The sequence below is a fragment of the Puntigrus tetrazona genome, chromosome 7, assembly GCF_018831695.1.
Source record: "Puntigrus tetrazona isolate hp1 chromosome 7, ASM1883169v1, whole genome shotgun sequence".
NCBI lineage: Eukaryota > Metazoa > Chordata > Actinopteri > Cypriniformes > Cyprinidae > Puntigrus > Puntigrus tetrazona.
In genome coordinates, this window is record NC_056705.1 from 13,148,044 (window position 1) to 13,170,980 (window position 22,937).

The window sequence follows — 22,937 nt, forward strand, 5'->3', positions numbered from 1 at the left end:
GAAGCGTGTGTTTTCATTCGCTGCGAGCCCAGGATCCAGGCCAACATTACATCAGTACAACTGCTGAGATGTCTCCGCTAATGTGATTTCGCGCAGGAATGCGTGAACAGGATGCGCTCGCTTCAGATTCTTCTAAAGTCTTCTCAATTTGATGAACGTTATCACGCTACTCTTTTTTCCCCCAGTCGCGGTCCATAAGGGACGCCGCGCGTTGATTGGGTGCTTCATGCAAAGAGTTAATAAACACACGAAGGACAGCATTTTTTATTTCAAACGTCATACAGAAGGGCGTGATAAACCCCACTCGCTTCCAGGATATAAAAAAAATCTCACGTTGCTGGGTAACACAAATAAGCGCAAAATAATGATCGGCACGCAGCCATCACAAACAAAATATTGTTAAGCAGATTAGTCCCCACTTATCCCGCCGCGTTCATGCGCGCTTTCCAGAGGCGCGGAGTTACCTCCTTCGTCCTCGTCTTGCTTTCCGTTCGCGATCTCCCCGGAATCGGCGAGAGGAAAGACGGGTGCGCAACAGCGGAGTCGGAACGGTTCGATACCGCGCGAACGGAGAGGAATCAGCGGAGCGCGGAAGAATAATGATCCCGGATTTTCTTTGCGCCCAGAGGAGAAAACCGCAGCGATGAATAAATAAACAGGGCGGTTGTAAAACTCCGCGCGGATCGGCCAGTCGTGACCACGGGAGGCTACGCATGCACGATCGTTTCGTGTCGATACGAGTCAGCGCGTGAGAAGACCTCCAGACGCATAGGCGCTCTCAGAATGCGGGCGTGAGAAAACGCATAGGCTACTACTACGGCGGGGGAATTAAAGTGCAGCGGCGGGCGAGGAAACGTCTTGAGGGCCAGGGGGTGTGTGCGACTGCAGGACACCACCAGCATGTCGAACCGAAAGCACCGGGACAACCAGGAGATATGCGCCCGCAAGGTCCGAGAGCTCGCCCAGACGGGAGTGAACAAGCACTGCTTCGAGTGCAGCCAGCCCGGGGTGACTTACATCGATATCACCGTGGGCTGCTTCGTGTGCACGTCGTGCTCCGGAATGCTGTGAGTAGCGATAACAGTGGTCGCGTCGAGATGCTTGTGTGTTTTTTTCGCTCGGGCTATTCTTCAGCAAACTCTGGGAAATGCAACGCGGCGCCGTCGGCGTGAGTTCTGGGACGTCGCGTTTACGCCGAAGACGGTCGGTAATTACTACTTTGTCGTTTTCAGGCGTGCCCCCAAGCCTCGCTCGCGTTACGTACCGTTTCGTCACGATTTCAGGTTTGGCATTCACCTAAGCGCGTTTTCTGCATGTCAGCGGAGGAATGGCGTGTTTACACCGCAGTTTCTGCACGATTTCAGTATGCATCTGCACTCACGGACACTGGAAAGGGGGGGAAAGGCAGCCCTCTTCCTTCACGGTTTTGTAATTTGTTGCTGCAAGAGGTTCTTGCGGCTTACTATCACGTTCACGGCCCCGTCACGTCCTGCATCGTTTATCCCACTGTTTGTGTTCAAATAAATGCCAACCCTTTGAACGCTTCTTACCGGTTTCGCGTTTAACCGCACAGTTTGTTTCTGTTTCAGGAGAGGGCTCAACCCACCCCACAGAGTTAAGTCTATTTCCATGACAACCTTCTCCCAACAGGAAGTGGAGTTTCTGCAAAACCATGGCAACGAGGTGAGTGACAGGTCTACTAGTACATAAATGATGCTGTGCCAGTTTCTGAACAGGAGACAGTTGGCTTTTATTTTTGAGGCAACATAGGCTCAAATCAATTTCTTTCTTCATTTTTTAACATATTTTTAAAGACTTATTTTTTTGAGTCGATATATGTCGAGTTAATCATCAAAATGTGTTAATTTAGATTTTAAATTGTACATCATATGCCATATTATATAACGGAAAATGTCAAAATCAGAATATAGGGTTACTAACATCAATGGGGAAGCTTTTTTTTTTTGCCATCACAATGGTAAAAATTCCTGACCCCTGAACTAACGAGTAAACCCAAAGCTTCAAAATAAACATAGCACTGAGCAGCTAGTCATGCAAAGGAGGCGTTCAGATAGGAGTCTTAAGCAAAAACTAACATTAAAAAGGAACCTATTACACGCATATACAGATATAAAGATTACACAGCGCTAAAACAGAAAATGTAAAACATATTTAGCATAGACATATGTTATGTCTCATATGAACAACCACATAAGTAACATACTCTAAATACTATTAATAGAAAATACCACATGTATAAGGGATAGACTTTCACAGTTTATTTTCGGCTGTATTTCTTAAGTGGATGTGTGTCAAAGTGCATACGTAAAACCACCTAGTCCATCCTCAGAAATGAAAGACTGAAAACATTTGAAGTCTTCAGTAATATAAACTGCAAAAACAAGTTACGTAGTAGTGCTTTGAGCAAATGCTAGATATCTTGACACTAAGCCTCTGTTAAGTCATTTCTGTTTAAATGGTGTGTGGGCACAGCATGATATATATATATATATATATATATATATATATATATATATATATATATATAGAGAGAGAGAGAGAGAGAGAGAGAGAGATAGATTTTTTAGCACATAATATACTGAGGCTTTCCCATGAGCGTGCGAGCAAATCTGAATGGGGTTCAAGTACAGACACTGCTCTTTCGCTCCCCGACCGACACACACATACTCACATTCACACCCACGATTGGCACTACAGGATTCTCGCTCGTTGCAGTTGAAGCCAACTCTGAATGCTCACAGGGTGGGCGCCGTTGCTTGTATAACACTGGCAAAAAATTCATCTGACTCATTCCTCCTCTTACTGTCAGTAAAGCGCTTCGAGTATGAGAAGGAACGGACAGGCGCAGCAAATATCAATGCTAGTGATGAAGCGCATGATGAATAAAAAAAACACCGCTAAATCGTTACTAATCCGTACACAGATCACAAAGCGTAACCCAGCCTGAGAAATTGCATCTAAGCTTATTCGATGGAAAAAATCTACATTTGGACTCCTTTTTTGTCATTTGTCTAATTTGTTAAATCGCATTGGAACTGAGAGTTTCCTTGTAATGCGACAAACAGTAGCAGTTTGACATGTTTACATTAACTATTAATGTGCAGTAATAATAAAGCTTTTAAGTTAATTGCAAACATAACCGCAAAGATGCAACATGCTTTATAAGTAAAATATCTCCTCTGAAGTCTCCAAGCAAGTACTTAGATGATTAGCCTGTAACAGACTGTATAAACTGAAGCTTTAAAAGAAGATTAACTATGTTCTTGGTTTACGGGGTCGTTAGGTAGGAAGAAGGACCTGGCTCTGCATATTTGACCCCAAAACAGATGGCTGTTTTGACGCACGTGACACACAGAAGCTGAAAGAGTTCTTGCAGGACAAATATGAGAGAAAGAAATGGTGAGTGTGATTATAAAAGCAGTTTTAGTGTGGATCAATACACGCCTTAAAGCGCTCTGCCTTTTCTCCCTGCATTATATACGGATGAAAAAGTAGAAGAATGCGATACTAAGAAGCGTCTGTTTTTCCAGGCATTTCTGTAAAAGTAAGATCCGCAGGGATGTGAATGAGTCACCATGGGCTCCAGGGGTTCAGGCCGTTCCAGCTCCACACGGACCCGCTCAGAACCAGCCTCCTCCCGGACATCCTCTGAACCCCACAGCCCGGCCCACCCGTACGCTGGTGAGACGAACAAGGAAAGCTCAGGGATGAAAAAAAGAGATTTGAATGAGAGAAATTACAAAAAGTATTTTTTTTTTTATTGGTTTATTACATTTATTATTACGCTAAATGAGAACCGTGTTATTATTTTTTATATTATCATTAGATAACAGAGCAAAAATGAACTTTCTTCTTTCAGACAAATCCAATCAGAGTAATATTTTACATTTTTCATGGCCGCTCCAAGCTTTTCCATGTGGATGAATTGGCGTTTGCTGTATCTACTTTTGAAGACGTGAAATAAAGTGCAGGCATCTGTAATAAAACGTCCCTCGCACGGCTCTGGGGGGTGAATAAAGACCCCCTGTGGCGAATCCATGTGTTATTGAAAGATTAATATCCATATTTCAAACGTAATAAAAACGCTCTCGCTTCTGCTGACTGTGGTAGGAGGAAGAAGTTCAAACATATGGCGTCAGAAGTATACATCGCATGATTAGTGACGAGCGAGGAGAGAGAGAGAACAAATTTACATGCAATTATTTTATAAAGATAAAGGGGAAAAACAGGTTTAGCGTCAGCAAAGAATTCTAAAACTGTAATCTCACTTCAGTGAGCTAGATGTAATAATGAACTGATATGAGCACGTTTGTGAGAGTGAAAGAGGGTTTTGGATGGAGCTGTCTAATTTGCTTTTATCTCTGATCTTAAAAAAACAGCCCCAAAATGTGTCACACTGAGGGTGCTGATCTGATTTTTAATACTGTATGTGTGTGTGTGCGTATTCCCACAGTCCCAGTCCCAGTTGTCAATATGGGACAGAGCTCCTGCTGTCTCCCCAGCTGATAGCCGTACTGAGGTGTTCACTGCCAGGCCAACTCGCTCACAGAGCTTCAGAGATCATCCCATTAAAGGTACAGCCTTCAGACTCTCTTCTCTACCCATCTGCTCTTCTTTCCTTTCCTCAATCTGTTTTTGTTCCTCTTTTCCGGTCTTCTCTTCGCCTCATTCTGTCTTGTCTACCCCTCCCTCCTCTTCTCATTATTAACACGGATATACTGTACCGTGGGTCATCATTAGGCTATGATTTATTCTTTGAATCTTTATTTAAATATTTTAATGTCCGTTCCTCACTCTCTGTCTAAGACACGTTGTTAAGTGGTATGGAGAGACAGAGGCCAGGAACAATTTCTTCTGGAATGGGACACCAGAATCATCCCTCCTCATTTCCAGCCCTTCCACGCCCTTCAGGTACAAAAACGCACACACACACACATATCACATAAAATACATTTCTCGAAGTATGTAATGGAGCCCAAATAGTTCACACTGAAAATCTGAGGCTTCTTTTCTATTTTAACCTGGAAATAATTTTTTTTTACACTTAACGTGAAAAAAAACTATTTGTGTTATGATTTCAAATGAAAAGTAAGTTATATAAAATTGAAAATAATATATTCAATGTAATTCAGATAAAAAAAGTAATATTTCAGATTCTGCATTATTGCTAAACCACTAATCAACTGTAATTTTGTGACTTTCAAGTAAATGAAATTCATATGAAATTCACGTACATTTTAGTTTTGCACTTTTCAGTGACAAAATCATAAAACCTTTTATATTCAATTGAAAATAAGCGTTTTAATCTGCAGTCTCAAAATTACAAATTGCAGTGTATATCTACATTTCTGTAGTGTGTAAAAAGTCATCCCTAAAATTTTTCTTCACTACACGCTATTGAACAGTTTCATTTAATCTCGCCTTCCTTTTTTTGATCCTTTATTTCACAGCAAGTAGCACTTTCAAAAACAGCTTTACTTTAGGTAAGTCACTTAAACCTCTATATGTGATAATGAGTGATTGTGCAGTGCAAGACACTAGACAGCTATACGTCCGACCATCTGGTTGCAGTGCTGAGTGAGCCAGCCATGACAAACAGAAAGAAAATGCATTCACTAGTGTGCAGATATAACGTTTGGGCATGTGTGAGGATATCATCGAGAGAGAAATAGAAAGAGGTAGAGGAAAAGCTTGACGCTATGCAGAATCGAACCCCCATGGAATAATGCTGTTAACAGGAAACCAGTGGAAAAACTATGGTTTAGATCAAGATCAAATGACCAAGCTAGTCTAAGTGTAAGATAAATACATTCACGTCAGCAGTTTGTGCTCACAGTATTATATAATCTGAGCTATAAACATTAAGAAGCTATTTTAAAAAACACCTTAGCTCAGTTCAGCCCAGCTTCAGGGATGTTTCTCACTGCAGTGGCCTCAGACAGAGTTTCTAAATACCAAGAGTGCCATGCTAAAGTCACAGAATGATATTGAATGTGTCCTGCACCCGCTCCAGCCAGCTACTTCAAAGCCCTACATCACAGCTCTGCCAGGTCAAGGAGAGACAATCTGCTCTTTGATAATGAAAAAGGCACAGGCTTTAAAGTAAAGGTATATTTAGAAAATTGCCCAGACCAGCGCCTGCTTTCTTTCACGTCTGTACTCACTCGTAACCTGTTGATGTGGAAGAATGTGTCAAATTATTTGCAGAATATACTGGAGTGTTAATATTATATTATATTATATTATATTATATTATATTATGTTAATATAACTATCAACTCAGACTTTTGTCTCAATAATGACCAATTGGCTGCTTATTACTAGTTAGTAGTTGTTAAGTTTAAGTATTGTGTATGATTAGGGATGCTGAATGTAGCCATGCAGCATATGTGCTTTATAAGTGCTAATAAACAGCTAATATGTTAATAATAAGCATAATAATTGGTCCCTATACTAAAATGTTACCATATTATACTAGGATGTGAATTAATCATGTTATATATTAAACTTCATCACCTTATGGACAAGATCATCACAACTCATGCAGCTTTTTTGAGGAAAGGGGTGTAGTTTTCTGAAGTGATCAGACTTACGATTCTTACCTCACAGGCAATAAATACAGGCAGAAAATCCTATAAACTAACATCAAAGTGGGGACATGAGCCATATCCAGATTAGACTAGAATATCATAGAAACTCAGGGGTGAGTACTTTTGACTTGGGCCAGTGAGCAGCTACCTAGCAACCACCCAGAACACCTTAGCAACAACTGAATGGTGCTGCATAGAAGTGTTATATACTAACATATTTATTAGTATTTAGAAACAAACGTTATTTCTATACTTTTGTGTGTGTTTTTTTTAATGCATTTATTAAGTGCTTTTGGCATTTTGTTTTTTTTTAGGTAATTTTGTTTTTCCAGTTATTTGTTTCAGTTTAAGTTTTAGTATTTTTACTGCTTTAACTTGAACTTTTATTTTAATTAGTTGTCAAGGCAACATAGTTCAATTCAGTTAAATTATTTTATATAATAGCTTTAGGCAACAACAACACTGACTGTAACAGAGTTTAGAGCACAATAACTGATAGCCTTTGTGATTGGTTTAGGTCGCACTCTGTCAACTGGGGGTGGAGCTCCATTTAGAGCTTTCCCTAAATCGCTGAGTTTGGATTTTGGGGGTCTAAGCCACGCCCACAACACCCTAAGTTCTGCTGCCCCGCCCCCTGTCACTCAGGATAAGTATGCAGCCTTATCACAGCTTGATAAAGTGTTCTCAGACAGCACACCTATCACAGGTAAGAAAAAAGGTTCTGGGTATCATCTCTGTTTTTACTTATAACATTGTTAAGCAAATAAGATAACTCCAAACAAAATCTCAATCTTTTAAATAACCCTAAAGAGTTTTTTTTTTGCTACAGTCTATAGATTTGACCGTCCCTTTTATGTTTTTGTAGCCATTACAACAGCTCCCTCTGATGGACCGCCTCAGTATAGCACCCTTTTTAGTAACAGACTATCCTCCAGTTCCACCCCTGCAAGGTAAAAACTTTCAATAAAATAGAAGGTATTGCACGTAAGCCCGAACAAAATAGAAAACGATATCTTCCCACCCAATATTACTGTTAAGATGTTTGTTAATGGCTAATGCCATTTTTCGCTTGTTCTTGTTTTCCGCAATTCATCTATTTTTCTCTCTTTTTCAGCTCCCCAGGCGTTCCAGAGACCACTTCTGGATCTCAGACGTTTGCAAGTGAGCCACCCAGAACTGATCGTGTTGTACAGTAGGGAGTGCCTTTGCCTTCTCAACCTTTACTTAGTCTTTAAAGCAGTTTTTGGGGGGTAAGCAAGTAAACTGAATTAGATAGATCCCCAGTTATCCCATTTCCCAGAGTTTTTCTAAGCAGAACCATAGCCTGGGTGTGACATGCGACATTTGGATGACCTCCAAAAAAATCTCTGAGACAAAACCGTCTGTAAATTCACAATAATTAAGTCAAAACAGGGATTGAATCCAAAGTACGATTTGTGCTAATGAGAGGCCTTCTGCAGAGTGTGACGCATAAACACGCTTCATTCCCTCTCTGATTTAGATTTCCCAAACCCTTTCAACTCTACAGCCGGTTGCGCCCAGCCCGTTCTGTCTCCCAGTAACCCCTTCAAAAGCACAGCCTCAGGTAAGAGAAGTGTTAACTTCATATTTTGACTTTTAGAAAACAGGGAGACTGCAGTTCGGCACAGTGGGGTTTTTGAAGTTGGATGTTATCGGCACTTTTGTAAAGATGAGATGAGTTTCTATCTTTAATATATCAAACGAAGTATGTTTATGGACCGAGGGTATCTTATAAACTGTAAAGGAATGCATTCAATCCCTATAGGTTCTTGACCCAAGCCTTCATTTTCCCAGTGACACATATGGACGTTTCTCACTGAAAGCAGCCAAGGGTCAGCATTAATCTGATTGTGGGACACAAGCCCATAGTTATGTCTTTTGAAGGATACATTTTTACAGCGCAATAAATCTGACAGAGTGTACTTGGCTTAAAAGGAACTTAATCCATAAAGCAATGAATCTGATCATTGGATATGCTGGTGTTCCCGTGCGGAACTATTGTTGCGGAACTACTCCTAATAAATCAAATAAAATGCTTACTCCCGCATATGGCGTGAACCTAGTGGAGGATCTCGAAGCCAACACAAACATTGATGTCACCCAGTGAAATTCCAATGCAGAGAGAGTGGTCTGTTGGATTTATTGTTGGCTGTATTCCAGGTGTTATAGGAAATAATACACTTTGTTTTTTAGCAGTCAGCACATTCATCTTGATTTCCTGAACGCTGAGTTCAACACTCTTCAAACATGCAAACTGTATTTTTGCACCCAAAGTAAAAACGACACTGTTTATATAGTGTCTGACTGCATGTCTACACAAACATAGACATCAATATGACAGATGGATAAATAGATGGATAGACCGGTTGATTAGATAGATATTATTGTACTTACCTGCAATGTTCAAGACATTATGTCTTTCTGCTTGACAGATGATGCCTCCTCCTCCTCCTCAGTCGTCTTTCCTCAGTCTGTCTCTTTTCCTGCACCCACCACCCAAAGTGCTTTTTCTCACCAACAGTCTAGTAACCAGGAAGCAAACGGCAAGTATAGCAAGCTTAAGTCTTAAGATCTGCTTAATGGCAGTGAAACCCATGTTCTTAATTGATCAATTAAAAGAATCAGTCAGGAATTAGCGCTTGTGAAGAGACACTGTAGAGCAAAAACTCAAGATGACCGCAGAGAGGACGTTTTGTTGACCTGAACTGAAATGTCTTCTATTTTTGTCCTTTGGCTTGTTTGTTTGTAGGTTTCAACTCATTTCCTGCCCCCGAGTCTGTCCCTAAAGTCCCACGACCAATGTCTGTCAACCCTTTCACTGTAAGCATGATCTTCTTTCTATGCTAAGAGTCAATAAATGGAGTGTAGTAAATAAACCTGTGCCTATATATATATTTATATATATATATATATATCGTAAATCATTGGTAGGCCATAATTTCAACTGATTGTGCCTTATACAGTGCTGAGATGTAGCTGATTTGATGAAATCAGATTCCAAAAAACTATTACTTGTAATTAGATTACATTACATTTATCAGGTGGCTATAATTACACAGAAAATTAAGAGGTCACACCTCAAATATTACTTTATTTAGCCTTATATCACTTTATGCCCTTCAGTTCCTTCACAAACCTTTGTTTGTGAAACCCTGCCATCATGTGGTGTTTAACACGCTCCATGTTGTTGATAACAAAGCGCTGAATACATTGTATTTTTAGATTAATATGGTACAATACTATCATGATCAAATCAGTGTCTCCCCAGCACTAGTCTTATTTTTACAGGCACACCACGTTTTTTAGTGTGAGTGTGTGAGGGGTTAAAAGTGTTTCTATGACTTCTCTTAGGGGAATGTTTACCCGAGCAGAGGAGCATCACTGAACCCTTTCATCTGAACAACCTCGGCCATGGAGAAAGAAGAGAGCGGAGTGGAGCTTGTTTACCTTGCCATACATACAGAAAACACCCAACACTTCTGCGTGTGTCTTCATGTATGTTTAAAGGTGTGTGTGTGTGTGTGTGTGTGTGTTAGCAGATATTGTACATGTATCTATTTGTACATGCTTTGTTGTATGTGCGCGCGCGAGTGTGTTTGTACGTGCCCTTTTGTACCAGATGCTATAAATTAAGCTTTGTGTGTGTGTGTGTTTGCGTGGGTTCTGCCCAAAATCAGAGGAACCTTCTGATAACAGAAGAACTTCGATGAAAGGTGTTTATGAGAGCCGCAAACACACACACAAGCTGCTGCTTTGATCTTTCCACACAGTAGAACTTCTCGTGCCAATATTGCCCTAACCTGAGTGCCCACTTATTTCACTCAGTCACTGAGGTCGACACATTACAATAAAACAGTAGCTTCAGATCATCTCAGTAATGCATTTCTCCTCAGTGCAGATTTGGTTTAATTGATTCGGATGCATGTGAAAAAGACGGCATTAACAAAACAGGCGTTTCCTTCACTCTTCTGTCTGTGTACGTATGCCGGGCTCATTTCTATTTATTTTGACGTCAGCGTTTCATTCAAAACGTTAATAAGTATTTGTGTGTGCATTGTCGAACTGCATGCGCTTCTCAAGCTGAGCAGGGAGCTGCTGAATGTACTGCAGTTTCAGATATAATGAGGGAAAAAAAGTTTCTTGTATGGACCAAAAATTGTCTAATATCGTCAAGTTTTCTGTATAACGTAGAGACGGTTTCTTTTGCTAAAAGGATTCATATAGAATGTCTTTGTATCGAGATGTATCCATATGCATAAAGCTATCCATAACTGTTGTGTCAATGTGTATTGTCTGTGTGATGCAAATCCAACTGAATTTGCTGCTTTTGGAATTTCATGCAATATCTTTTTACGACAGCATCATTTATATTTTTCTGTGAAGATCATTATTGCATTTCGAATGTATTTGCACTCTATGATCATTAGGGCTTACAACTGAAAATTAAAATGAAAAGTATCAATTTCACCTCTCACCTGACCTAGTCGAATTTTTATGACTGATAAGAGTTTTGGCTGAAATAGCTAGTTAATGGAGTCGCCCTGCAGTGCGATATGCTTAATCTAAAACTTTTTTAATATCTACATGTATATATACTTCTAAATATTACTTTGATGAAAAACTGCAGCTTCTACAAATGCATTTATAGATATCATTTTTATTTTAAGTTTTAATTTCAAATTTCTGTCCACGTTGTGAAATTCCCTGCTGCAATTGGCCAGTTAATTCACTAGATGTCGCAAGTATTCAGTTTGAATACGACTAAAAGAGTATTCAAGGAATTTGAAGATTTTATTTATTATTTTAATTCAATTTAATTTTTTTAAATTATATTTAAAACTTACACAGGCATTAGTGACTTATTCATACTGTACAGCCAAACCCATTTTTTTTCTCCTCGTATAAAACCAAAAATGTTTGGCATTTTCTGAATGTATTAAAGGATGATACAACAGTATTAGGTCTGCCTTATTTCAAACTCTTTTGCCCATTGTTCTCTTCCTACTGTCAGTAGTATATTTATCTGCAATAAATTAAGAGATTTATGATGACAAAGGTAACAATGAACATTTATTGCCTCAAACTAACAAGTGTGTATTTTGTGTATAACCTATATTTTATTTTAGTGTGTGTATATGTATATCTGTCCATCTGTCTTTCTAATATATATATATATATATATATATATATATATATATATATATATATATATATATATATATATATATATATATATATCACTAATAGCTACATGTTCATTGAAACTGCCTATTAATTCGTTGGTACTAGTACTTATTATTATTCTGGTTAAATAATCCCTATAGAATTAAAACGCAAAAAAACATCTGTAAATTGGTGCAAACTTTAAATTAATTAAATTCCGAAGCTATAAATACTATTACTGAATATACTTAAAGGGATACTAATGAATAGGCTACTACTATAGTAGGCTACTAGCTTCTGAACAGAAAAAGATACCCATTATCGAATTCCTCGCTACTACTATTATTGCTACTACTACTTTTTTACTAACAAAAGAGATAGCCTACTTTTTTATCGATTTGCCACGAAGGGTTTGTCTAACCTTTTAAAAAAAGCGAAATGTGTTTAAGGCAATGTTAAGTCAGGACAGTCCAGAGGCGAATGAAATCCGATTCTGATCCGCAACCTCGTGCTCTACACAGCTTTAGCTCTCTCTCTCTCTCCTCTCACACACACACACACACACACACACACACACACACACACACACACACACACACACACACACACACACACACACGCTACAGAAGACTGATGAGTGACAGAGCTTCACAGTAGCAGTGAACGCTGCGCTGGAGAGGAGGGGTGACGGGGAGCTGTCTACTGTACACTACAGTAATGAGATTATTCAACTCCTAAAGCTTCTTCTAAATAGTAGTAGTCGCGCTGTTTCTCGCACGCCGCAGCGCATGTGCTCGCGTCTGCTCGCCAGCTTTGCTCGACTCCAGCCAGGAAGAGCGCAGCGTTTAATGCCATTATTTTGGGAAAGGAACCGCTCGTCAGAACCTCTTTCGCGCTTCGCGCACATGACTCTTCTGAAGCAACAGAGGTGGACGGAGATTGCGCTTTAGCACTTCTAAGTGCAGAACTTTTTTTTTTCTCCCCCAACGTGCTTGAGCAAAACAGACCTACAGAGTTATGGAAAACCACACCGACTCGCAGAGCGGCACGGAAGACGTCCGGAGAAGCGGGTATCTCCGCAAGCAGAAATCCATGCACCGGCGGTACTTCGTGCTGCGGACGGCTTCGGAGCGCGGCCCGGCCCGACTCGAGTACTACGAGAGCGAGAAGAAATTTAGAGGTAAAGCGCCGGTGCCTAAAAAGGCTTTGGCGCTGGAGACGTGCTTCAACATCAACAAACGGGCCGACTCGAAGAATAAACACATGATAGTGCTCTACACGCGGGCTGAGAGCTTCGTGGTGGCGGCGGAGAACGAGACGGACCAGGAAGAATGGTACCAGGCGATGGTGGAACTTCAGTGCAAGAGTAAGTCTTGGAAATAAAGCATCAAGCAAGTGCGAAAGATCGGTCAGCTTAGGTGTTAACGTGGCAAGCTTCGTTTAATTGCGTCTTGCATGTCATTCCCTCAGTAGCTACATGTAAAAATGGTTGATCCGAGCACATCCACTGTCTTTCTCAACGCATTCGTGTTGACTTTTGGTCTTCGGCTGCTGGTGGTGTTGAAACAGCGGTGTTTTTCTTCCTCGCCAGTTAAGTAGATGGCCCCCCAAGTTGGGCAGAGTGGGCCTCCTTTACTGTTGAAGAAGAGAAGGACTGTTACAGAAGTTCAACTCGCTCCTTATCCACGCTGCCACCCGAGCGCGTGTTATCGTGTTTTCTCACTATAACGTTTGCCTCAATCTTTCCGTCAGGTCAAATGAATAGAAAAGCAACAGAAATCATCACGGGATTTGCTATGGTTTTACTGGTTATAATGGGAATTACATTGGTTTTAATGCAAACTGTAATGGACCTGTTGGTCTCTACATTGTAGTAGGTCTCTTTTTATTACTGGCTTGTAAATCCCAATAGAACAAGTCCCCAAACACACTGCAGGAAACAATTTGTAATGGTCTTAAAAGTAGATTTTTTTGCAGTGTTTGTAATAGCATTTTGTTCTGAAAACTATGTGATTTTTTTCAAATGGATAATGTATAGTAAATTCTATTTAATGATAGTGCAGGTAATGAAAAGTGTTGATTGCAGCATTAAGTTTATTGCAGATTTGTTCGTGTTGAGCATTACGACCAATCATCCATGTTTCTGTCGAACTTATGAATGCAGTGGCCAATCAGAGACACTTTGATTCGTCACTGTAGAGAACGCTGAAGTTATTGTCAACAGCAAAGTGCAGAAAAGATGTGAGAAAAATAGTCGCTGCAGCTTCTGTGATTATAACGGGAGTGTTTGCAAAAACTAGACTGAAATTTTGTAATCTGCTGAACGCAACAAGCTTGTTTCCCGCTGCCAGAATATGCCATGCTCTTTCCCTCACAACAATTGCGATCATAGGAAAGGGATTGTAGCCCTCCCCACACCTGGTTACAGTACTGCCAAAATAACTAATGCAAATGCACGAAAGACGCAAACCTGCATATTTACCAGGTTTCCTTGTTGCAGTTTGATGATGCTGCAAAGCTTTCTTTATTAATTTATTTCTGACCCCTTTATGCCTACACTACTTATCTGCATTTGTGTATTTTTCTGCTGTGACACCTGTGCGGAAGAACACAGCTCAATGTTCTCTTGACGCTTGACAAAAGCTGCTAATTAAATCACGCAGACAATTTCTCCACGTAATGTGCATTTCAAAAGATGTTGGATATTATATAACCCCGAACTCCTCTTAGAATAAACTGTACTGGCAAAAGCCAGGTACACTTGCAAAGAGTAAACAGACAAAAAGGGCAGTGACCGTGACTCCTACAGCAATTACACAGCCCTGCATGTTCCTTGGCTCCGGGAGATACCACTAACATATCCAACATGTGACGCAACCCTCACAAACCAATATCAAGAGTCCAAGGTGCTATTACTGCCTTACACAATGAGTGCATAATTAAAGCACCGACCATATGTCATAGCATATGTACTTAATGTCACATGTGCAGATTCTGAAAAAAAGGCTCTGTTTGCAAGCAAAGGGTTGAATTTCATATATTTACTCGGAATGCAATTCAAAGTCTCTTTGAAATTACTCGGAAAAATGACAGTGAGGCACAATGTGTGTGTGTGTTGAGGCTCACTGTGGTGGTGAGTTAAGGAGGTGGCGCTTTAACAAGATACAAGACTCAGTCTAGAGATGACCCTCCAGTTGTCATCCATAAACCTCCTAACTGGATAACAAGCTAAACAAACCTGTCTGCTGATTGGCTGGTTAAACATTTTGACATCTGCCTTACCTCATAGCCGCTTTCTGCCGAGGTCGACCCGTTGATGGGCAGGACAACTGTGAGATGACCTGTGGGAATGTTGTCCGTCCTAACTTTTACAAGTCTTAATGCGTTTACTCCCTGTCCGTATTTTTTTACAAGCATTACTATCCGTCCAACAGCAATCTGCCCCCCCCTCCCGCTGTTCAGATTACGTCCGGGGATGAAATTTCAGTTGCCGCTTTCATCCGCTTTGATTCATTCACTCGCTATTCATCGAGTCTGCGGTTCGACCTATTCCTTTAAACATTTGCTTGCTTTACACTGATCTTTTCATGCATTCTTTCATTCATTCTCTTGCATGCATCAGTTATCAACACATCGACATAACTTCAACCAACCACTTATGCATTAGCTATTCCATTTATTAAGTTTAACAAGGCTTTTAAAATATGGATCTGTGCTTTGATGTTTACATACAGCTGAGATTCAACTGGTAATTATAACTTTCGATATCTACGAAATCACAAGAATTTGCACCCTGAACAACCATTGCATTGCGGCTAGGGAGTTAAGTGATGCAAACAGTTGAATATTTTCCCTTCGAGTAAGGTTTTGGACTTGCAGCTGTCTGTTTTGTCGGTATATTTCCGACTAACCACGCACTGAACACAGAGACCACAGTCATTAAAAGCATCAACAGTGGAAAGTTTTGAAAACAGTAAAAAAACAATGCCGAACGATCTGGGCTAGGAGCTGAATGTAATGAAACATTCAAGCACGTGTACACACAGAAAAAGCGAAATACAGTCGGTGTTAACTATTTTTTCCACATGAATAAAGCGGTTAGAGGAGTGTTTATCTGATTGACCGAAAAACATGCATTGCACTTTAAAGGTTTGGGATTCGGAAAGATGTATTAAACAGCACAGCTGTTTTAAGTGATGATAGGAAATGTTTATTAAGCATCAGATCAGCCTATTAGAACAGTTTCTGAAGGTTCATTCGATACTGAAGTTATTGCTGCTCATTCAGGTTTTCCATTATAGGAATACACCGCCTTTTGAAATATATTCAAATATATTTATTAATACAATTTTCATCAACTAATCAAATCAAATTTTGATTAGAAGAGAATTAAAAAGTCCCACTGACCTTAAAATCTTTGAATGTATACTTTATGCGAAAAAAAGAGGGTCCTTGGAAACTCACCTGCATGTTGTGTGGGTTTCTGATGCCAAATTCAATTGAACAAACAGCAAGCACACTCGGCGCTGTGAGCAGATATTACATGCTCTGTATTTGTACAGCTGCAAACACGAGGAAGAAATTAGGTTGGTTTTTCACCATTGGCACCACCGGACACATATGGGTATTACTTGCAGGTGACAGACACTTTATTATTCGAAGTGTCTGGTGTTTTGAGATCAAATGCCTTTCTACTGAATAAAATAAATAAAAAGCTTTTTTTTGGTCAGTTTAATGCTTTGTTTAGTCAGTTACAAAGATAAAGTCAGATCAGCCTATTCTGACTAAATGTTTATATGGAAACAGAAATGACCTTTGTGAAATCAAACTAATCTTTCTTTACTTTGCACAGCGCCTGACTACATTGCCACTGCTGTCTCAAGAAAAACACAGTGTGTTTGTGTATTAGTCTGTGTGTATTTGTACAGTATGTGGCTGCGATGCCAGTCTGGCTCACGGCTGATGCTCAAAGGTTAAACTTCCCTAAGCCTCACTCATCTCCTTAATGTGCTGGTAATTATTGTCTCTGTGAGATTTTGGACACGCACACACACACACACACACACACACGCACAGCCAACAGCAGCGAACGCTTGTTCTATTTTAACTGCTAAATCTGATGTAATGAAGCAGATCAAAGAGTCGCTTACTACTGTCTGACCCCCACGTACCCCGCATTACAACTTAGCCTGTCCTTAAGTGCTGTTTAAACATGACCAGATCCTGAAATGTAAGCCTGTGACAAAAATATCCATTAGGCTTCTCAGTGCATATAAAGCAATTCACAAGAGTAGCCCAGCAACAGCTTGCATCAGATTATTATTCAGGTGATTTTTACATTTTCGTTCGGTAATTTTAGAATAAACTAATGGTTCTAAGAATGTTTATGTAGGTTATGTTTGTCAGAAGTAGTGACGGTAACCACACAAAGCTCTATGCAACAGTGGCAGTCAGTCGATTTATAGTAAACATTTAAAATCAATGATGCACAAGCCTAATAAGCATAGAGCATTGAATGCAAATTAGCTCAGAGATTAATATGTTAGCTATTTCAGACAAGTTTTTTCACATTATACACTCCCTCACACGTATTTTGTGCCAAAGATGACTTCATTTCATTGCTTCCTGATTTAATTTGCTGTGTTGTGAAAAGGATGTCTATTGTTTTCTTTCATGGTGGATTTTTGAGAATTGTGAGTCAGAGAAAGGTCGTTGGGTTCACTTTTACAGAGCTAGAGCAATATTTCTTATATATACAATTCTAGACTTAGCCAAAAGAGTGGATGGAGCCACCACTTAGACTGAAAAGACTTCTGGGAATTGATTGACAAAGCAGCGCTTTCGTGGAAATCAGTTTCTTATTTCTATGGCTTGTTTTGAGTAAAAATGGCTTGTTTTAAAGGCTGTTTATCTTTCAGTGGTAGTGTGCTAGACATATCTCACAGTGTACCAAACAGCAGAGTGGCATTATCTTCGACGTCATTTACAGTCTCACCATGACCAATTTCGTTTTCACCATTTTTTGAAACCTCACTCAGCATTAATGTATCTAATGCAGCTAAAATGTATTATTTTTAACACGAATGGCCTGTGTTCAATCACAGAAAGGAACTTACTGGACCAAAAAAGTAATGAAAAATCCTCTGATTTACAGCTGAAATTATTTTTTATTGAAATGAAGAGTTTAATTAGGGTCGACTGGGACAGAAAACCTCCCGCAAAAAAACTATAACACTAGTCCACTGATTTATGCTTAATTAGTACAGTAGCTGCTGCTCCATGTATAGGCTACAGTTAAAATTTAGTTACCAAATTAAATGTTACATAATAATTTTTACATACATTATCATAATATATAATAATGTAGTACCTGCTTTTTTATTTTATTGGATATTGGTAGGCTAATATTAGTTCCTCTTTTATTTGCTCACCCGAAGCTTTAATGAGGGGAGCATGTGTCCGTGAGTGAAGAGGAAAAGCGCGTGTGTGTGTGGAGTAAACAAGAGCTAGCATTAATGTCGCTTGTTTAAGAGCTACTTAATAAAACGTGTTTCACATATACACAAACATTAAAGGAATAGTTCACCCAAAAATGAACACTCTGTCATCATTTACTCACTCTAAAGTAGTTACAAATCTGTATGAATTTCTTTTTTCTGTTGAACACAAAGGAAAATATTGTAACAAACTTTGTAACCAGGCTGTTTTGGTCCCCACTGAGTTAAGTAGTAGGACAAAAATACCATGGAAGTCAATGGTGACACAAAACAGCCTGGTGATGACAGATAACAGAATTTTTATTTTTGGGTGAACTATTCCTTTAAAACCGTTTGTAGCGACGATGCTACAAACTCTCAATATTTGTCAAATCTCTCACTGTGATTAACCATTGAGTCGGGTACACTGTCTTACAAACTTTAGATGATTTTCCCTCACGATGTATTCATAACATCACATATTTTTTCTTGTTATTTCTCACTGTGCTGGACTCAAAGTAACGAAGTCAGGGATTTCTGCACCACTAGTGGCATTAAGTGGAATTGCAGTCTGTTTGAGCGTTTGCAGGAACATAATATGAGTCTACTGTTCTAAACGTCTTTGAAAAGTCATTGTTTTTCAGTTCTGATTGAAATTCCAATGCGTTAAAATTCGATATTTGAATCATTTGAAAAGAAAGTCATGTACTGGTTTTATGACAAAATAAAATACTATTAATACACAAAAAAACGCAGTTTAACTCCTGTAAGTTGGACCCTCACCACCAAACTTGACATTGTAAGTTCTTGTTGTTTAAGTTGGAAATATGAAATTGCAGACTATTTGTTTGAATGATTGAGAGAACATTACATTGACTTAACCCATAACGTGAGAGTCCTTCTTTGAAAAGTCATTGTTTTTCAATTCTGAATTGAAATTCTATTTTTAACTTATTTGAAAACAAAGTGAAGTGCTTGTGTTTTATATCAAAATAAAAACAAATACACTACAAATATTACATTAAATCAAAGAATGTGTTCCTGTTAATAGATTTATATAATAAGAGAGCACACCATGAATCTGAGTTTTTTGGTTTGTCATGAATCACTACGGTACCTGCTAGAACACCAAAAGTTAAGGACTGCAGCTTTAACTAAACATTAATGCTTCAATTAACCTTAAAAATCAAGTTGATCTGAGAAAATGGATGTTTTACAATGGAGGATGAATCGGAATGGACTTTTAACTGAAATCTGTTGAAGTAAGTGTGTGCGCACTCATTGGTCAGTATCAGCTACTGGTGTGGACAGCAGACTCTTCCTCTCGCTTGTTACATCTTTCATCACTCTAGCTCTGGTTTGGCAGAGCGAGAACCACTAATATACTTCCATATGGCACTGAAACTAAAAACCACAAGCAGATCTGGAAACTTCGTGATAATGCTGACCAGCAAAGGGTTCATCTGGGTTAACATGGCAGTGCCAGCATTTGTGTGTTTTTGTGTGTGTGTGTAGTGATAACAGAAAACACATGTGAAAGGAACATAAAAAGATAGTGTGTTTGTGGGTAGGGTACACTTGTGCATTCCTTGTGGAAAAACTAGATCGACTATTTTAAAGGTTGCTGTGTTGGGCTTGTTTGTGAAGGTGACAAACTGTTGAGTAGTCTCAGTTTGATCAAGATCACTCAGTCCTAAGGGAATTGCAATGAAAATGTTATGTAATACATAATTATACATTTATGATGAACGTGCGATAAATGTGTGAAGGAGTAGTTCACACAAAAATGAAAACGTGATGATAATGTAATTACCCTTAAGCCATCCAAGATATAGATACATTTCTTTCTTACATCACTTACTCACCAATGAATGAATGGATACTTTCAGAATAGAGATCAAACAGATAAAAACATCACAGTATTCCACGACTCAAGTTTGGTTAACATGAAAATTATTTTAATTTTTTTACTTTTTAATAATTGCTTCATCTAGTAAAAAGTAATCTCGTCTGAATCATGAGAGAAATATGCACAGATCAGGCACCATTTTTAAACAAAAACAGCTGTATACAAATATATCAGTGGACTTCACAGGGCATTAATTGATGAACTGGACTTGTGTGGATTACTTGTGGATTACTGAGATATTTTTATCAGCCGTTTGAACTCTCATTCTGACGGCACCCATTCACTGCAGAGGATCCATTGGTGAGTAAGTGATGTAAAGCTACATTTCTCCAAATCATTTCCTTCAAAATACACACATCTATTGCACATCTTGAATGGCTTGAGATTGAATAATGTTGAGCAAGTAATTCATTTTTGGGTGAGCTATTCCCTTAATATTGACATTATGTTTATGTGCATTGGCTTAAAATTTGAACCTCATGTGGAACATGTGTTTCTGCAACATAAATGCATACCATTGACATGCTCATAATGTAAAACTACAGAGGCCAACAAAATGTATGTTGTTGCATCTGCTGCACTGCACTTAAATATATATATATATTTATATACCCATATAAATATATATATATATATATATATATATATATATTTTTTTTTTTTTTTTTTTGAAATAATAAGACTTGCAAATAATAAATATTGGAATAGATGTTTAGTGTTTTTGTGAATGGTAAATAGTTGTGCATGAAGTTATTAGTATTCCCTTTGGTGAGTGTTGCGTAATATTGGTAGAACAAAATGTTCTCAAGAGTTGAGCCACAATCTCACCATCGACACCCTAGGAACTGAAACATTTTGTGATTTGTGTCGAATTGTAAGTAAGACTTGTTTACGTATAGAACGCTTAATGAAGAAACTTAAAACCACAACAGCTGCTTGAACTTACACACACTTAAGCTAGTTTGAGTTACGATGCATTCATATATCTTTAGTGTCTTAAAGCGTTTCGCAAGCAAAACCGTAACTTAGATGTCACCTTGAAATTCTTTAGAGTTTATGTGCGAATACTTCTGTTTGCTGAGGGGAAAAGGCAGTAGGGGGAGACTTGAGACAGACAGGGACACTTGGCTGTGAGCGGCTCTCATACACACAGCTGTTTCTCTACTCTGCTGCATTCTGCTTAGTGCTTATCTTTCAAAGCACCAGCAGAGAGAAAGATCAGGACTGAACTTTGGCCCCAAAAAGAGCAATTAGTCCTTATTTTAAAGCCCTTATGTGCTCACATGCACACAAATCTCAGTGTAATTGCTCTTTTGTTGAAGCGATTGTTCATATTACTCGCTGTCACACCTGTTTTATGAAGTTAGCGCTTTAAAAAAACGATAAAACGAGTGGATCCAGAGTCAAAACTACTTTTATTTGAATAGCATAATGTACTCAAACTGAGGCAGTCATAGTAAATAATACATTTCACTTTAATAAAACCGGTTCATTTCGATTATTTTTAGTGTAGTTGTTCAGTATTCGGATTTTACGTCAACATGTGTTTATTTATTTACAGACAGCTGCGATTTGTGCTGCGTCTACGCTTCAAAACAACGCTTATGTAACAGTGCCTGTTCCCCTCAAATCCCCCGATCTGCCCCCATCCCGTCCCTCTGCTGGTGTAAGGTAACACGCATACCGCCAGCACGGCTATGCTGTCCTCCTCCTCCTCCTCCTCCTCCTCCAAAACGCTGAGTGAGTATGATGACGGCAGACTTAAGCTCAGATGGAGCCACAACATTGGATCAAATGTGGTTCATGGTTCCAAACGAATCTAACGAAAGATTAGGATTTTTTTTTTTTTTTTTTTACTAATAACATATGATTAGATCTGGATGTGGCCTCTAGCTGATTTTAATGTCATTTTGTTGGCTTGGTTTGTGCCATACACTGTGCCACAGCTGCAGTGACCTTGCCAGTCTCCACCGCATTGTTATTTGTGACCTACTTTCGTAGTGTTTGTGTGTGTGCTGAACAATTATCAGCGTGTTAGTATCCATTCGACCTGTTTGTCTGTATCTAGACACCTGATAGCAGATAGGTAATGTTTATTAAGATTTATTAGCTACAATAAATGTAGACGATAACAGGCACGACTATATACAGTATATATACTATATACAGCATATATATATATATATATATATATATATATATATATATATATATATATATATATATATATATATATGTGTGTGTGTGTGTGTGTGTGTGTGTGTGTGTGTGTGTGTGTATTACCATTCAAAGATTTGGGGTGATAGTTAATGAGAACTGGACCTTAAAGTTTTCATCTGAGTATGGGTGTGTACATGTGTGTATGTGAGAAATACTGCCATAGCAGGACAGCTACACCAGGACTGGAGGATAATTAATCATATTTAATGGGCATATTTAATCTGATCTAGAGCTAAGGTAGATGACCATCATGCAAAATCAGAGAGAAACCTAGGGCAAAGCAGTTAGATTAAAATGAAAAAAATATTTGAAAAGATTATTTGCCTTGTCTCTGTTTGTGTATGAGGTAAGGGGTGTGTGTGTGTGTGTGAGGTTTTCAGACGCTCTGAATATTTAGCTACTGTAAGCTTTGTTGGTTTATTTGACCATTGAAAAGATTGAAAAGAGCATTATTTTAAAGCACCACAGTCTTACTGTGTTTATAGTCCTTATAAGCTGAACATACAAATGACTTATAGTTATCTATGCGCATTTTAA

The 22,937-nt window shown here is 38.9% G+C and overlaps 2 protein-coding genes across 6 annotated transcripts in view; both read left to right on the forward strand.

Moving 5' to 3' along the window:
- Nucleotides 1–333: 333 nt before the first annotated feature.
- On the forward strand, nucleotides 334–11,106 carry agfg2 (ArfGAP with FG repeats 2). Of its 3 annotated transcripts, none has more exons than XM_043244272.1 (14): nucleotides 337–1,067; nucleotides 1,590–1,683; nucleotides 3,305–3,420; nucleotides 3,552–3,702; nucleotides 4,475–4,595; nucleotides 4,828–4,932; nucleotides 5,472–5,504; nucleotides 7,129–7,317; nucleotides 7,477–7,561; nucleotides 7,726–7,772; nucleotides 8,113–8,196; nucleotides 9,065–9,175; nucleotides 9,382–9,452; nucleotides 9,984–11,106. In XM_043244272.1, the coding sequence occupies exons 1-14, from the start codon at nucleotides 901–903 to the stop codon at nucleotides 10,029–10,031; spliced, it is 1,422 nt and encodes a 473-aa protein (XP_043100207.1). In that variant the 5' UTR covers nucleotides 337–900; the 3' UTR covers nucleotides 10,032–11,106. The 3 variants fall into 3 exon arrangements, with proteins under 3 accessions (XP_043100208.1, XP_043100207.1, XP_043100209.1); XM_043244274.1 differs by having other exon boundaries at nucleotides 930–1,207; XM_043244273.1 differs by lacking the exon at nucleotides 9,065–9,175 and having other exon boundaries at nucleotides 334–1,067.
- Nucleotides 11,107–12,401: 1,295 nt separating this feature from the next.
- si:ch73-335l21.1 (insulin receptor substrate 1-B) overlaps nucleotides 12,402–22,937 on the forward strand; it is a 37,905-nt gene continuing 27,369 nt past the window's right edge. For 2 of the 3 annotated variants that reach the window (XM_043244270.1, XM_043244268.1), the window contains exon 1: nucleotides 12,402–13,161. In XM_043244270.1, coding sequence (XP_043100205.1) covers nucleotides 12,813–13,161 — 349 coding nt within the window. In that variant the 5' untranslated portion in view covers nucleotides 12,402–12,812. The remainder of the gene's footprint in view (nucleotides 13,162–22,937) is intronic. The other variant, XM_043244269.1, reaches the window with a different exon arrangement.